This window comes from Neomonachus schauinslandi, chromosome 1 (assembly GCF_002201575.2).
Source record: "Neomonachus schauinslandi chromosome 1, ASM220157v2, whole genome shotgun sequence".
Taxonomy (NCBI): domain Eukaryota; kingdom Metazoa; phylum Chordata; class Mammalia; order Carnivora; family Phocidae; genus Neomonachus; species Neomonachus schauinslandi.
The window spans coordinates 93,991,089-94,006,700 of NC_058403.1; the positions used below are offsets into that span (position 1 = coordinate 93,991,089).

General features: G+C 37.8%; 1 protein-coding gene across 5 annotated transcripts in view; it reads left to right on the forward strand.

Moving 5' to 3' along the window:
- The window catches only part of MECOM (MDS1 and EVI1 complex locus), a 290,270-nt gene that overhangs the window by 255,679 nt on the left and 18,979 nt on the right, over window positions 1–15,612 (forward strand). For 2 of the 5 annotated variants that reach the window (XM_021702564.1, XM_044914892.1), the window contains 3 exons: window positions 2,354–3,710; window positions 6,083–6,170; window positions 11,008–11,034. In XM_021702564.1, the coding sequence (XP_021558239.1) occupies window positions 2,354–3,710; window positions 6,083–6,170; window positions 11,008–11,034 (1,472 nt within the window). The remainder of the gene's footprint in view (window positions 1–2,353; window positions 3,711–6,082; window positions 6,171–11,007; window positions 11,035–15,612) is intronic. The other 3 variants (XM_044914885.1, XM_044914889.1, XM_044914895.1) reach the window with 2 other exon arrangements.

A 15,612-nucleotide genomic window follows, 5' to 3' on the forward strand; every position in this document is an offset into this window, starting at 1 on the left:
TGCTCTAATAGGCTGAACATATTCAAAATACCTCTTAATTTGTTTAATAAGTAGAAAAATGCAATGTTAACTGCTGGCTAATTCCTTATTACTAAGAAAATTACAGTAGAGTATAGACTTCATCATCAATTGAGCCATTTACCTGGAGGCCTGGTGGTTTGTGGTGGGCCAGGCCAGACCTTCAAGTGAGAAAAACAAAGCTCCTGCCTAGGGAAACATCCCAGATTCTACGTTCTTAAGACCTGACACAGCCCTCGCTCATCTGAGTAACAGAGGGTGCAACCAGGGAAGTCAAATGCACCTTCTGTTACTCCGAGATAGAGAAGGTCTTGATTTCTTAAATCCATCCGGCTCCAAGAGAGAAGTCTAGAGAGCGATATTTCTTTGCCAAAAAATTGCAAACCTTTCAAAAGTTTATACCGTGGCTGAAGACCCATCAAGACATTTTCTCAACGCCTTTTAATGCCCAGAGGAGAGGTGTTACTTTCTCGATGAGTGCACTTTTATAATTCCAACGACATTTTATTTACTACTTCTTGTTACTGCTCATAGCTGAATTAGTGTAACCAGCGAAAGCCTCATGTTTCCACCCTCTACATTGTATGGTTTTAATTAGTGTATCAAAGAATTTAAATAGCACGTATATTTATTGTATATGGTTAAAGAGTACATACTTTTAAAGCAGCCTCTGGTCAGTATATTCCAGTAGGATGATTTGAAAAGAAATCACTCACATCTTCTCTTCCCATTAAAATGCATGTTACGGCCTCTATAATGTTATGAATCATCCCACAGTTGAAAGCTCCTTTACTATTACTAAGCACCCTGATATATGCCGCAGTGCATTTTAATCATTAGTAGTAAAAGAAATATTATGGAATCACTTGGTCTTTCCTGTTTGGTGGTGTGTGGGATAATCCAACTTTTGGGTGAGTTTTGCATGACTGAACATCTATAAAATCTCCTTCGAGTTTTTTATTTCTTTCAATTATTATTGCTTTAATTTAGGAGCTCCACCATTCTGCGCTTAAAGGCAATCATCACATGAAAGCAATAAATGTTGCATTTTGTCTTTAATTTAATTTCTTATATAAATTTGTTTCAGTAACTACCGACAAGGTGTATCATGTTTCTGCATGTATTAAACATGCACAGAATCGTTTACAGTAAACTCACACATAAAGTGGATTCATCTCTACTAAAGTAAGATTAAACAATGTGATGCTTAGGAAATGGGCACGATAATCCTGCCAAAATGCGAAGTGAGGGGGATTCGTACTTAGCAAAGGAGTTCTTAAAGGTTACGAAGCTTGGTCTCAAAATACACTTAGTTCTATTCTCACATAATATGTGAGGAGAGAGATGTTCTACTTTTTTGGCAAATGCTCCACAAAGAGGGTTCTTTCCTGGCCGCACCCTGCTGTGTTCTTTCTGGATTAGAGCATTCAGAGCACCCTCCCCTGCTTACCGTAGTTGGCTAAACCCCATAGAAGTCAAGCCCTGAGATAACCGGCGAAGATATGACAACGAGTGGACATATTTCCCAAGGACGGGGGTTTCAGAAATGCAGGAAGGTTAGCACAACCGCTGGTGTGAGGGGAAGTCAGAGGACGTGATCGTAGTTCATGGGAACCAGCAATGCAGGATGGGCCACATTCAATTTAGTTTCCTTTGCAGGCTTAAAATAGAGCCATTGTAAATTATGTCAGTCTTTCTCGAATCATGAAAATGATTGTTAAAAATGTCTCCGAATACACAATGTGCATTGTTGTGTGGCTTTGATGTGTGAATGATGAGAGCGTATGATATAACACAAATTAAATAATGGTAGAGCAGTCACAGGCTTTTTCCCCAAGGGGAGAGGGAATAAAGGTAAAGTTGCCAGTCGAGGGAAAGGCTGTTTTATTTTGTGTCGGTGCCTCCGACTTAGAATTCTTGGAGTGGTCTAAAAGTTTAAAGGGGTTCCTGTTATGTATTGTGCTTAAGACTTTAATTTTTAAGATTCTGTTAGGGTAGGCGTTGGGTGGGAAATCAATGCATGCTGGAACTGGACTTTTCTATAAATACTTAAATACACAAATACGATGCAAAATATGCAATGGGGATGACAGAAATCTTTATATATACTTATATATGAAATATTTGTGCTGCCTCAAGACATTTGTCAGGTTGGATGCCTTGCTTTGGAATCTAGTGAAATGGGGATTTCTGTGTTTGGAGCACCCAGATTGGTACCTCCAACAACTTTTCCTGGCTTCCTAATTGAAATTTTGGGTAAACCAATTGTGATACTTGCTAAATTCAGCAGCAATTGCCATAAAGCCTGAGATTCTTTTTTGTTGTTTGCACACAGGTGAGGTCTGCCATAAATCCTATACTCAGTTTTCAAACCTTTGTCGTCATAAGCGCATGCATGCTGATTGCAGAACCCAAATCAAGTGCAAAGACTGTGGACAAATGTTCAGCACTACGTCTTCCTTAAATAAACACAGGAGGTTTTGTGAGGGCAAGAACCATTTTGCGGCAGGTGGATTTTTTGGCCAAGGCATTTCACTTCCTGGAACCCCCGCTATGGATAAAACGTCCATGGTTAATATGAGTCATGCCAACCCGGGCCTTGCTGACTATTTTGGTGCCAATAGGCATCCCGCTGGTCTTACCTTTCCAACAGCTCCTGGATTTTCTTTTAGCTTCCCTGGTCTGTTTCCTTCCGGCTTGTACCACAGGCCTCCTTTGATACCTGCTAGTTCTCCTGTTAAAGGACTATCAAGTACTGAACAGACAAACAAAAGTCAAAGTCCCCTCATGACACATCCTCAGATACTGCCAGCTACACAGGATATTTTGAAGGCACTATCTAAACACCCACCTGTAGGGGACAATAAGCCAGTGGAGCTCCAGCCCGAGGGGTCCTCTGAAGAGAGGCCCCTTGAGAAAATGAGTGACCAGTCAGAGAGTAGTGACCTTGATGATGTCAGTACACCAAGTGGCAGTGACCTGGAAACAACCTCGGGCTCTGATCTGGAAAGTGACCTTGAAAGTGATAAAGAGAAATTTAAAGAAAATGGTAAAATGTTCAAAGACAAAGTAAGCCCTCTTCAGAATCTGGCTTCAGGACATAATAGGAAAGAATACAGCAATCATTCCACTTTCCCACCGTCTTTAGAGGAGCACACTGCGGTGTCAGGAGCTGTGAATGATTCTATAAAGGCTATTGCTTCTATTGCTGAAAAATACTTTGGTTCAACAGGACTGGTGGGGCTGCAAGACAAAAAAGTTGGAGCTTTACCTTACCCTTCCATGTTTCCCCTCCCGTTTTTTCCAGCATTCTCTCAATCAATGTACCCATTTCCTGATAGAGACTTGAGATCGTTACCTTTGAAAATGGAACCCCAATCACCAAGTGAAGTCAAGAAACTGCAGAAGGGAAGCTCTGAGTCTCCCTTTGATCTCACCACTAAGCGAAAGGACGAGAAGCCCTTGACTCCAGGACCCTCCAAGCCTCCAGCAACACCTGCCACAAGCCAAGACCAGCCCCTGGATCTAAGTATGGGCAGTAGGAGTAGAGCCAGTGGAACAAAGCTGACCGAGCCCCGTAAAAACCACGTGTTTGGGGAAAAGAAAGGAAGCAACATTGAACCGAGACCCGCATCGGACAGTTCCTTGCAGCACGCTAGACCCACTCCTTTTTTTATGGACCCGATTTACAGGTAAGGGAGGATAAGAGACCATTCGACGTGGACATGTGAACAGAGGGCAGTTTTTACATTCTAAAGCTATGGCTTGTAGCAAATTATTTTTGTTATTATTATAAGGCAGAGAGTAAAGTTGTTTGATCTAGTGAATTCATTTTTTACTCAGATGGTCAACTCATTAGGTTTGGACTTATTTTGGGATGTCTCTGAATTTGGGGTTTGGGGTGAGGCCCACTGAGTTCTTTCCCTTGACAATAAATTTATTTTTAAACACATTTTTTAAGTGGAAAATATGGGAAAGCCGTATTTAAAGCAAGTTGTCAAGTGGCAGAAGAATGAGGCTCCTGAAGGATTAATGCAAATATGTGTGGGGACTTAAATGGGTCAGGATATTTGAAATGAGATGGGACATAGAACAGCATGAGTTTTCTCTTTGTTAACCTACCAACGCATCCTTAGTAAGTACTGTTCATATTCTGTTGCTAAATAAATCTCCCAGGAGTCCAAAGTAAATGAAATATTAGTCACAAAAATGTCTTGTGTATAATGTGAATGGTTGGTTTTGAAAAACGTGTCTCTGTTCATACGCTCATTATCCAGTTTTCTTTGATGCATCCAAAAATTCTTTGGGGAAAACATATATGCTTAATAAAAAGCCTCTTAGACAGCATTGTGTAACACTCACTTGAAATTCAGAATGACTTAGTTTTTAAATACCAGCTTTCTTTAAAAGTATTGAGTAAATTATGGATTTTAAATATTACCAAGCATTTTCACATTTACTTTCTCACTCAACTCTTGACCATTGTCAAGAAATAATGGAACATGTGGATCATTGTTTATTGGACTTGTTTAAGATGAGACTATTTTCATATTTTTGCCTAATTGTCTTTTATGAACAATTTTGTGCTACTCTTTCATTCAACGATATTTATTGATTCCTATTACTTAATAGGAACTAGAGCTGCAAACCCTTTTCACTAAAAACTCCTTCCTTTTCTGCCTCCTATTATCTAGAATACATTAACTAAGAAATCCTGCCACTGTGTTGAGGGCTAACCCCACTGGAAGGGGATTAAAAAGGACAATACAAAAATATCTGAGCCGTCGTAATCAGGCTTGGGCACTTTTTTTTCAATTATTATGTCTTGATTCCTGTGGCAGTCCCAATAAGAGAAGGGAAAAGAAGGGAAAACAGCACTTGCGTATTTTGTGTGTGGATTATATGTCACACATGGCCAGGAAGGTTGTTTCCAAGTCAGTGATACGTCTCAGCCCTTTGTGAAGAGTATTCCTCAGACTTCCTTTCTTAGACCCTCCGTGTGGCAATGGGCTTTCAGTCCTTCCACACATCCATTACACTCTTCTCCTTCACCTCCTAACCTTCCTCTTGCTTAGTTGAAACTTGGTCTCCTCTCTGGTATTTCACTCTGAATTAAGGGCCTAGGCCTGTCATTTTACCAAAGTCATGAAAGACCTAAACACCAGTTTTAGTGTAAGACCTGAGTTGAAATCTCAGCTTTCCCATGTCTCAGACTTTTTTTTAAATCCTTAAAATGGGTATAAGAGGGCCTATTTCAGTAAGTGAGATAGTAAATGCAAAACATAGCATATACAAAATTTCAAAAAGTGGTAGCTGTTTGTATTAATTTTGATTCTATTTTAAAAGCATATTTACTCAACAGTTCTTAAAAGAAAATTACCAACAGTTGGTGAAAGAAATTAATTTAATCCACGATCTCATTTCCTGTACACCTAAAGGTAAATAGAATGACAAACATTTCTAAGGCAGAAGGGATATGTAGATAAGTTTTATATGTCTCTGTCTATCTTCAAAAATTCCTCTTCCTTTTCCCTCCACCCCCTTTTGCCATCCAAAAGAAGACACCTATACTTCCAAGAGTAGGTGGCAGCGTGCAGAGTATGCTTAGAAACTCTCCTGCTGTCATTGGCAAGGACGGGAGAAACTTAATGAATATCTAGGGGAACACTTTCTTGGTAGAAAATGACTTTAATTTTCAAAATGGACTCTGTCCTCATGATTTCAAAATAATCCAGCCTTCTTGTCTCCATTTGAAATGGAAAGGTACAAATGTATGACCAGTCCCTCCGGTTTCATGACTCTTCATTTTGTATATTTCCTCACTACTGTTATTACTAGTCATTCAATCGGATTTTGCCATTATAAATAGGACCTTCTTTCTTTGAGTGCTTAGAAGTGCCCTGAGTATTCTTCAAGAACTGAACAGATGTCTTTATATTTTTATCAGTGTGCTTCCCAGAAACCTACCATTTGCTTTATTGTTAGCTGTTTGAAATGTCAGTAATTATATAGTGATTGATATATGAGACTGATTCATCTCCAAAAACTAATTTTAACCTTTCAGAGTAGAGAAAAGAAAACTAACTGACCCACTTGAAGCTTTAAAAGAGAAATACTTGAGACCTTCTCCAGGATTCTTATTTCACCCACAAGTAAGTATTTTGAATTTGAGACTTCAAGCTTGTAAACTAACTTGTTGATCCTGAAAAGCAGGTGCAATGAAATGAAAGAAATCTTGAGAACATTAGGATTTCCTATGACGCTGGTGTAGAAGAACACAGGAAATTCTAGCAGAACTAAAACTCAGACTCTTTAAAGAAAAAGAAATTAATATATGTGTAAAAACAACGTGTTTTTGGGGTGTTAAATTATTGTCTGCTGTTAACTACTTATTGAGCCAAAGTGTATTTTGGAGTGAGCAAAATTCAATTAGAATAAATACTGAAGTTGTCTTTTGTGTTTAAAAATTACTGCTAGTAAGAGATAGATCATACTCTGACTCGTCCCAAACTCATGAAGGTCCTTCAAGTTCCTTTAGTGCTTAGATAAAAAACAGGAAATGAGTCTACCTGACAAGTTGTTACCATAGAGGGTGAAGGAATTTATCTAGAGACCACTGGGCATTCCAGCGAAGTTCTGTAATTGCACAAGAATTTACCACAATACACAGAGCAATTTGCTGAATGGAGCTGTGTCCATTTATCAAAATATATATAGTTTCTCATTGCAAGGAGAATGCAGAGCAGTGCCATCTAATTGGTTCATCCCTCTGTTCTTACATATCTGGTTATTTTTAAAAAACTGGTTTACATAGTAATCAACATGTGGAGAATTCTATTGAAAGACCAAATATATAAACATCTTAAATGTGTTTTTTACCTGATATTTTGTTTTTTATTTCTAATTTTTTTAAAAGATATAAGCTCTGGTCTTTATAGATGGTAAGCAAAATTTTTATGAAAATGCTTAAAATCAGTGAACTAATTTATTCCTTTTCAACATATTCAAACTAAAAATTATGCTCCTCTAATAAAATTGGTAGAATTTTATGCAAGCTGTCTTAAAGAATGTTATGAGATAATTAAATTATCTGGGGATATGACCCGCCCTGCCCTTCTGCCCCCTCCCCCTCTGCCACCTCTTCTTCAGTTTTTCAAGTACTTCCCCAACGTCCTGAACAACAGAGTATGAGAGCGGAAGTGCATCTTCTGGTTAGCTGGAGAAATCTTTCGTTGCTCAAAAATTCTATTTCAAAGTGAGAAAATATATGATTTAATATTAAAGGAGTTAGAAATGTTCCAGTTAGCATTCATTTTATATAGAAAGGCTAAGGAATGATATTATTTACATAATTACTTTATGGAAAAGAAACACGTTATAAAATAGGTAAGTGTTTATCAGGTACTTATAGTTTACATTTAGGTTGATTTAAATTGCACTCTTAGGCCTCGTGGGCTAATAAAGCTGAACATAACATGCATTCTGTGTCAGTGCAAAAAAGGTCTATCTTTCTTGAGAACTTACTTTCTAATTATTACTAACTGCTCATGGGGATATTATAGTTATATACGTTTAGTTACAATAATTAAATTGTTCTCATATTCTAATTATCTTTAAAATCTAGCAACTAATCACTTCCAAATTAAGTGCTATGAGGACACGGTATAACGGAGGGGGAAAAAGACTGGGATTCAGGATCCTCAGGTGACTCGGTCTACCTGGAGCTTAGTTCCTTATCTGTAAGATGAAGGAGTTGGGTGGCCCCTCCCTATTCTCTCTGAAATTCACAGATTTCTAGCTAGCCAAAGTGAATTCACTAGTCTACAAGATGGGCAGTTTTGTCTCCCAATAACTCCACATGTGCATGCAAGTGTTAGAGTATGTACATATTTTTAATCAAATCAAATAAGAAAATCTACTATCTCTTGATATTTCCCAAGTGAATGAAGGATCACAAAAGATGATACTGGGAGCAGAACAGTCCTCCCCGCAGAGCCCCGCAAACAGGCCTGTATGCTTCCTTCCCACACCAGAGGGTCATGTCTTGGTGGAAGGGACTGCCTATTGAGGCTGTTAGAACAGGACCCGAGAGTGCTAATCGAAATATTTAACACCCTGTATGTCATGAATACTGACCAATCGGACTGGACTCCTGGCATTCTGGAGCAGGGTCTTGGAAGTCCTTGCTGCCCCGACTATTAATGCTGTAGTTGCTGGCTGGTGGGCTGTCTGAAGGGTCTTTTGAGATGCAGCCAGGATGGTAGGGGGACCATTCAAGGTTCTTGGTGCAAAGGCTGTTTACCAACTGCTACAGAAAGATTTAATTATTTTTCTAACCATCATGGCTGTTTTCGTGTGTAATGGCTATCGATCACTGGGGTACAGGTGAAATCACAACTGTCACCTGGGAGAAGCTTGGGCCACCCCCTTTTCATCAAGCCTCCAGACCCAAGAGTCTGTTCTTTCAGAACACCCGCCTCAAATGTCCTAAAATTTCAGCAGAATTCTTCTGTTCTTTCTAGTACTCCATCAATTCCATCCTAGCCCCAAGATCCACTTTCCCAGAAACAAACAAACACAAACAAACAAAGACAACCTGCCAGGATTTGGGGCCAGAAATGACTGCTTTATGACTGGCTCTCCTGCTTATTAGCAAAAGTGGTTAGGTTTTGAGCAGAGCAGTTCATCTCTCTGAGCCTTCTCAGATATCAGCGTGATGGGAACACCCCTTCTGGCCTTACCTGGTTAGCTGTGCGGGTTAGCGTTCACGTACCTAACCCGGTACGGCGCAAACTGCCTGGCAAGTGGGAGGACCTAAATGAGGGATAGCTTTCAATTTTAGTGAATGCAGAAGTATTCCATTTTGAATGTAAAGGAATGCCAGTAAAATACTCTCCTGCCGTCCCCGGAACCCAGCTTCTTTGGCAGGACTATACACGGATCTAGCAGTACTTGGAAAGATGCTTACTGTGTTCTTGGCACTGCCTCATTGGCCAGCAATAAGAGTGGCACAGAGCAGGAGGCCAAACTGGAAACCCTTGCCTCTGCTCCCGGGGCTGGCCATGATTTTGTAGCTAAATAAATGCTTGGATAAGATCATTAATTACTTCATTTTCCACTTAAAGTACACTGGAGCACTGGGGCTTCTGTATCTTTGTCTTCCAAATGGGAATAATACTTTCCTTATGTATTTCGCAGGGTTATAATAATAATATCGTCATCATAATAAAGGAGACCATATATTCTTAATGCTTCAGGGAAAGCATAGATAAAGGTATATGGATTCTTGGTAGTGGTATTCTCTGGGCAAGCCTGATTTTATAATATTTGTATGCCTTTGTATTCTACTTAGCATGTCCCTCCCCTGGGCACATTTCCTAATCAATAAAAGGTGAACACCTCAGTAGATACTTATTTATTGAATTTTATTGAAAGATTATCAGGCATCTCACTGCCTCTTGCAATAATAGTATATATTTTTAAAAGTCTTGTCAAAAATATCTAGAAGATATAGGAACACATACAAAAGTAAAAGATAATTGCCTTTTTTTTTTTCATTATCAGGGTCTAAATTCCTCACTTTGTTCAATTTTTACAGAAGTATGCTTTCTGACTATTTAGATTTCTACTTTTCTTTTATAAATAAGTTAGCTTAATATAAGGTAGAAATAAGTACTATAGAGGTTATTCCTGGATACATGGTTGAAAATTGTTTGTGGGGTCTTAGTTTAGATTATAATTTTGAAAAGGAATGACAGCCACAAGTAGGTGAGATGGAGGGAATGATATGAATGTGTGATCTCTGGAATGTCCATTTCACTGGGTACTTTGCATTTTAGGTACTTTGCATTTACATTGATGGCTCATTTGAACCGCCATAGAAATCATTTGGTAGTTAATGCTGTTGTAAAACTGGCTATTATTCCTTGGTTTGATTTTCCTATACTCTAAATATGTTTTTGGTTGTTAATACATTTTATTTCCAGATGTTTGGCTTTGTATACATCTGCAACAAAGACTGTTTTACTTCTGTTTCTGTCCTTTATTCAGTCATTTTTATTTTTTTCTTTTTAAAGTGTCTGACTATCCTGTTACTTTATACCAAAGAACTGGGGAAAAGTTCGTCTTTTTCCAAGTTATCCTTTATATGTTGATGTGAAAATTACTTGTCTTTTGTCCTTCATCTTCTATTTTGCTTTCAGCAAGGTGTTTCTTATTGTTAGATTTCCTCGGCAATAAATTTTTTATCCTTAAAAACTATGTATCTTCCTTATTAAAGATACCATAACTTATAAAAGCAAGAAGTATCCCCTTTAACCAAGCAAAATGATAATTTTAAGGATACAACCTTTGTGCTTCCTGGAAGAGCTCCCAACTCACTGAAGTTTCTCCCAGTGATTCTTGTCATAAGTTGACGTTGGTAACTATACATTTGAAGTTCTTTTAATTAATATCCTTATGTGTTTTGACCACTAATGGTCTGAATCCCAAGCTAATAAAAGTCAAGCAGTGCATTTCCAAGTACCATTACCTTTTTGTTACTCAATGATTCACGTTTGAGTAAATATCTTATTTTCTTTGTTATTAATATTATACAAATGCAAGAGACTAGATTATTTGCTGGAAATTGCTAAAGTTTTATTTATTAAAGTTTAGGACTCTTGTTTTGCAGTGAGTAAAAGCAAAAAAAGAAGGATTTATCTACTTTGCTATTTAAGATTTGGTAGTAGGCAGTGTTTAGCTTTCTTGGAAAAAAGAACATTCTGGTTTATAACCTTGATTCTAAAATTTAATTTCAGTAAATAGAGGAAATCCAGCAGTGTTATAAAAACATTTAATTTTCATTTCCAGAGCCTTTACTCAAGGTACAGTTACATGATAAGCAAAAATTATGAAGTCCATATAAATGTTAATTTCTCAAAGGATAGATTGCAATAAAGATACTGATACAGAAGTAATTTTTTGTTTTTGTTTCAATTTTGCTCCCAGTTCCAACTGCCTGATCAGAGAACTTGGGTAAGTTTCCTACTTATATTTTGACTAAAATAATGTAGCATTAAAAGGAAAACAACTTATATTATAAAATGCTGTGCAGACATAAAGAATTCTGAGCGGCTTTCCATTACATGACATGGCTTCAGCAGATCGCTTTCCAGCTTTGTCAAGCTGCAAAATGCTTTTCCGTTTTAATTGGGCATTTAGTGTGCTATAAATTGTTTACAGAAAGAAGTTTATTTTATGAATTTGACCCATTCCATGTAATTATACCTTGATGTAGAACTCTTTCTCGGCGCTTGGGAGTATGTTGTTAAAAGAGCCTTCGAAATGGGTCACTAAGTGGAAACAACCATTATTTGGGGGAGCCTGTATCAGCATGTTAAAGATGCTTTTGATAAAGCCTTCAAAAGGTTAAAACCTGAACTTACGTGTAGATACAAGCTGACATTGGAATTCACATCCGTATATCCCAGGGCAGAACTTGGTTCTGGCTATTTGGAGTAATAAGACTTAAATGTTTAAAAATCCATACCTAACTAGTGAATGAATCTTTCAGCCTTGGGTCTCACTTCCTCAACTTTCAGTTCCTATTTCCAGATTCAGTCAGTTGTCAGGTAATGATACTAGGGGACAGCTTTATTTTTTGTTCAAGATACAAAGAAGACTGCTTATTTAGTTTTTTTTTTTTTAATTTTTTTATTAACATATAATGTATTATTTGTTTCAGGGGTACAGGTCTGTGATTCATCAGTCTTACATAATTCACAGCTCTCACCATAGCACATACCCTCCCCAATGTCTATCACCCAGTCACCCCATCCCTCCCACCCCCCTCCACTCCAGCAACCCTCAGTTTGTTTCCTGAGATTAAGAGTCTCTTATTGTTTGTCTCCTTCTCTGGTTTCATCTTGTTTCATTTTTCCCTCCCTTCCCCTATGATCCTCTGTCTTGCTTATTTAGTTTTCACTCTCAAATAAACCTTGGGTCGATGGAAATACATATAAATAACATATATTACAAAATTTCCTCTGATTATATGTACTTCTACTTCTTCATTCTCTTCTTTACTCAAAATTATTCTGATTCTAAGATAGGGGTAAAATCTTGGAATATAGTTCAGTTTTTTTGGTCACCATATAATTATATATAAATTATTTTAAGTCAGAACACTTTAGCACTTACCTGTTTCCTCTATCTGACATTAGATTTTCTTTACCAGAAATTCCTCCATTTTATTTCTTCTGTGGAGTATGTGATGAATTGTGATTTTTTTCATTTTGATAGACGTTTAAGGGTTAAATTTATTTATTTCAAGAGTATAAGAGAAGAGAGAGGGAAAGAGAGAGACTAAGGCTTTCTTAGACAAAGTTGTACAGCTGATGGGGCTGTGCTTTGATTACCCTAGCCTATATTTCCAGTGTTCCTCTTCTGTCTTCCCTGGTAGAGGTCCATCCTGAGTATCATGCCTCAGGGTCCTCATCCTTTCTAAGGTGGAGTATTACTTGACAGTACCTATGTGGTTGGCTGCTTCATCCAAAAGGTGCTGTCCACTACATAAATGCCCAATGGTTCTACCAATTTACAAAGCCAGTTCAGATTTTAAGTTAGACTCCCTTTCCTGATAATACAATGGTATAGAAACTGACGTTGCAATGCTTTAGAAACACTTCCATTCCCTAAATCATAGGGTTTTCAGAGCTACGATTTATATTTGTATCATAAAACATAGATATTAGTGGGAACTACTAAAATATTAAAGTTTGTCATTTTAGTGGTAAACAGATTCTAATGGATTTCATAATCATGACTGCTGAATGTGATACATGGAATGAGATAGCCATAAACTATGAATACTTGCTTCTCCCCCAAATGGCCACAATTTTGAGAATTCTCAAGATTATCAAGTGAATAAATATAGAAAACCACCAAATCTACAAACTTTCCCATCATAAGTTATTTATGAAAAGTTAGTTGTTTTATGATAAAGGCATGTGTAATCTAATTTGTAAAACATTAGGTCACATAATTCATGGTGCCATTGGACATATCATTTCATATAATCAGATTGTCACTTTAATGGTTTTAATGAGAAACTTCTTTATGTCATCAATTATTGGCTGCCAGATAATAAATGTTAAGCTAAGTGCTTAGGACCCAGTTGATGATATCTTGCCTGCTGAAATGTTTTTAAAAATACTAAGTTTATTTGACTAGGGAGATAGCTACATTTTTTGGTAGGATCTAGGGAATTCTGTCTAAATATTAGTTTGCGTCAGTATAAAGTTAATAGCCTCCTGGGGACTGAAAGGGGGTGCAATGACTTCCTCTTCCAGCCATCTGGCTGCAGATACCATCAACAACTATTATATATATAAATAAAAATTACTGTTCCATATAAAAAAAAACCTGTCATTTACTGGTCAGAGATTAGCCTATGACATTAATAGGACACAGGGCAATGCACTTCTAAAATATATGATCTAATATTTCCTCCTTTATTTTCCCCATTCTCAGCAAATTTCTTTTTTATAGTAATACACATTGCCCTCTTCATTTTTTCATAATTGAAATATATATGTAGCTAGATTCTGTTCCATTGATCCCAATTCATGTTGATTTTTAAAATTCCAAGCCAGACTTTAAAATGAAGGTCAAAACTTGCTACTTCTCTTGTAAAAGGCATGTTATTTCAGGAAGAGCATCATACGAGTCAGCCCACAGAGTGAGAAAGTTAGGGTTTTGACCCATGCACCAGATGAAGCTCATCTTAATCCAACACCTTAATCCAAGACAGAGGCAGACTGATGTTGGTCATAGAATTGCTAACCTACCCAACTGGCAGATGTCTAAGTCACTTCTATCTGTCCTAATGGGGAAACGTATTCTTTTCAACTGAGGTCAAGTGCTATGAGAGCAAATCTTATGAAGATGAAAGGAAGAATTCGGTGGTGGCTTTTATGTTCGGTGGTTGCTAGCTGGACAGAAAGTGGGGTATGGGTGTGTGTGTGTGTGTGTGTGTGTGTGTGTGTGTGTGGTGTTAATAACTACCCTCGGCTCACTTCCCATCTTCCTTCTCTCCCTTTTCCCCACTCCTATTTAATCCTCTTTTCCTTTGACACTGGAAGCCAAAGGTGGGGTGGCTTTTAAGAGAAGCATTCGGGTCACCCCTATTCTTTTTCCTATTATCTTTAAGAATGTCATTGTTTAGTCATCAAGCCCATAGTGTATTTTCTTGTTTCTTGATAGTTTCCCCAAATCAGAATAGTCTGAGATAATGTAATCACAGCGATCTTTCTTCAAAAGGAGGTGTTAGGCACCTACTAAAGCAAGATATAGCCCTTAACAGCCCATTGCTCTTAAATAACTTCAAGGACTTGTAGTTTATATGTGCTAGAGATGAAAGCCGAGAAGAATAGTCATGAGTAAGCTATTTTCCATATAAAAGGCAAAGTGTTTCTAGAAGATATATCGCCACAGGAATCTGAGTATGTCAGCCAGGCGGACACTTAAATGATTTAAAACCACTAGATAATGAAACTTTACTCAAATATTAAATGTACATAAATAAAACATTAATAATCATCACCCATGCACTTACTATTCTTCCCAATAAATATATGCGATCATGACCCTGACCCTTGCTTGTTTCTGCTAATCAGCTTGAAGGCCAGGGGTCATTTTTCACTCAGACAATTTATTCCGTGGAGGGTGGAATATCAAAATGATTTTCTGCAAGAAACAATTAAGAGGAATAAATGCAAATAAAATAGTATCATAAAATATTTCCGGATTGATTTTTAATAAATAAAACCCAAAGTAAGATGAAAATGCTAATGCTCCGGCTAGAGGGGGATAATGACCATATTCTGCAGGGACAGAGTTTCCGCCAACCTCTCTGAGCAGCATCATCATTCCATATCTCTGCCCTGTGATCAGTATGTGTCAAAATCCTTCATAGTGACAAATGTGCTGTCCACTTGCATCTGTGGAGAATGTTTTAGCAGCTGAGTGATTATGAATCAAACCCCTGAGCTTAGAGCCCCTACCGCCTCCCAATGCATTCACATTTGTCGTCTGACAAGTAAATGTATCTTGACTTCCCTCTGAGATTTTTTTGCACCGTCTTTGATGAAAGACATTTGGCAAATTGGCAGTGGTACCCTGTACGTTGCAATTTGTAGCTAGCATTAGGAGTCCGGGCATGAAATGAGAGGGCAGGCTCCGGGATAAAGGGAAACGAGAGAGCTAACTACAACATGAATAGTCATTTGAAGGATCGAGCATACACTATTCCCTTTGTAAGAAAAGAATCATCGTTCATCGTCAGGCCATTCTGTTAAGATTTTGCTTCGCCGTAAGGAGTCACTGGTATTCTGTCCAGCTGCACGGCCGTGGAATAGAGATTTTGTCACTTTTCCTTTTGAGTGGGAAGGGTTGCCTTTTCTTTCTATCCTGAGCTCATAAATTAGGCCTTCAACTCGGTCCTGCCATCCATCAGTGAAAGAATCATCCTCTTGGGTTAAACAGTTGTTTGAATGTGCAGTTACCATTCTTGTCTTTGCATGGAGTCTCCCGGTCTAACACCCCAGCTCTTTG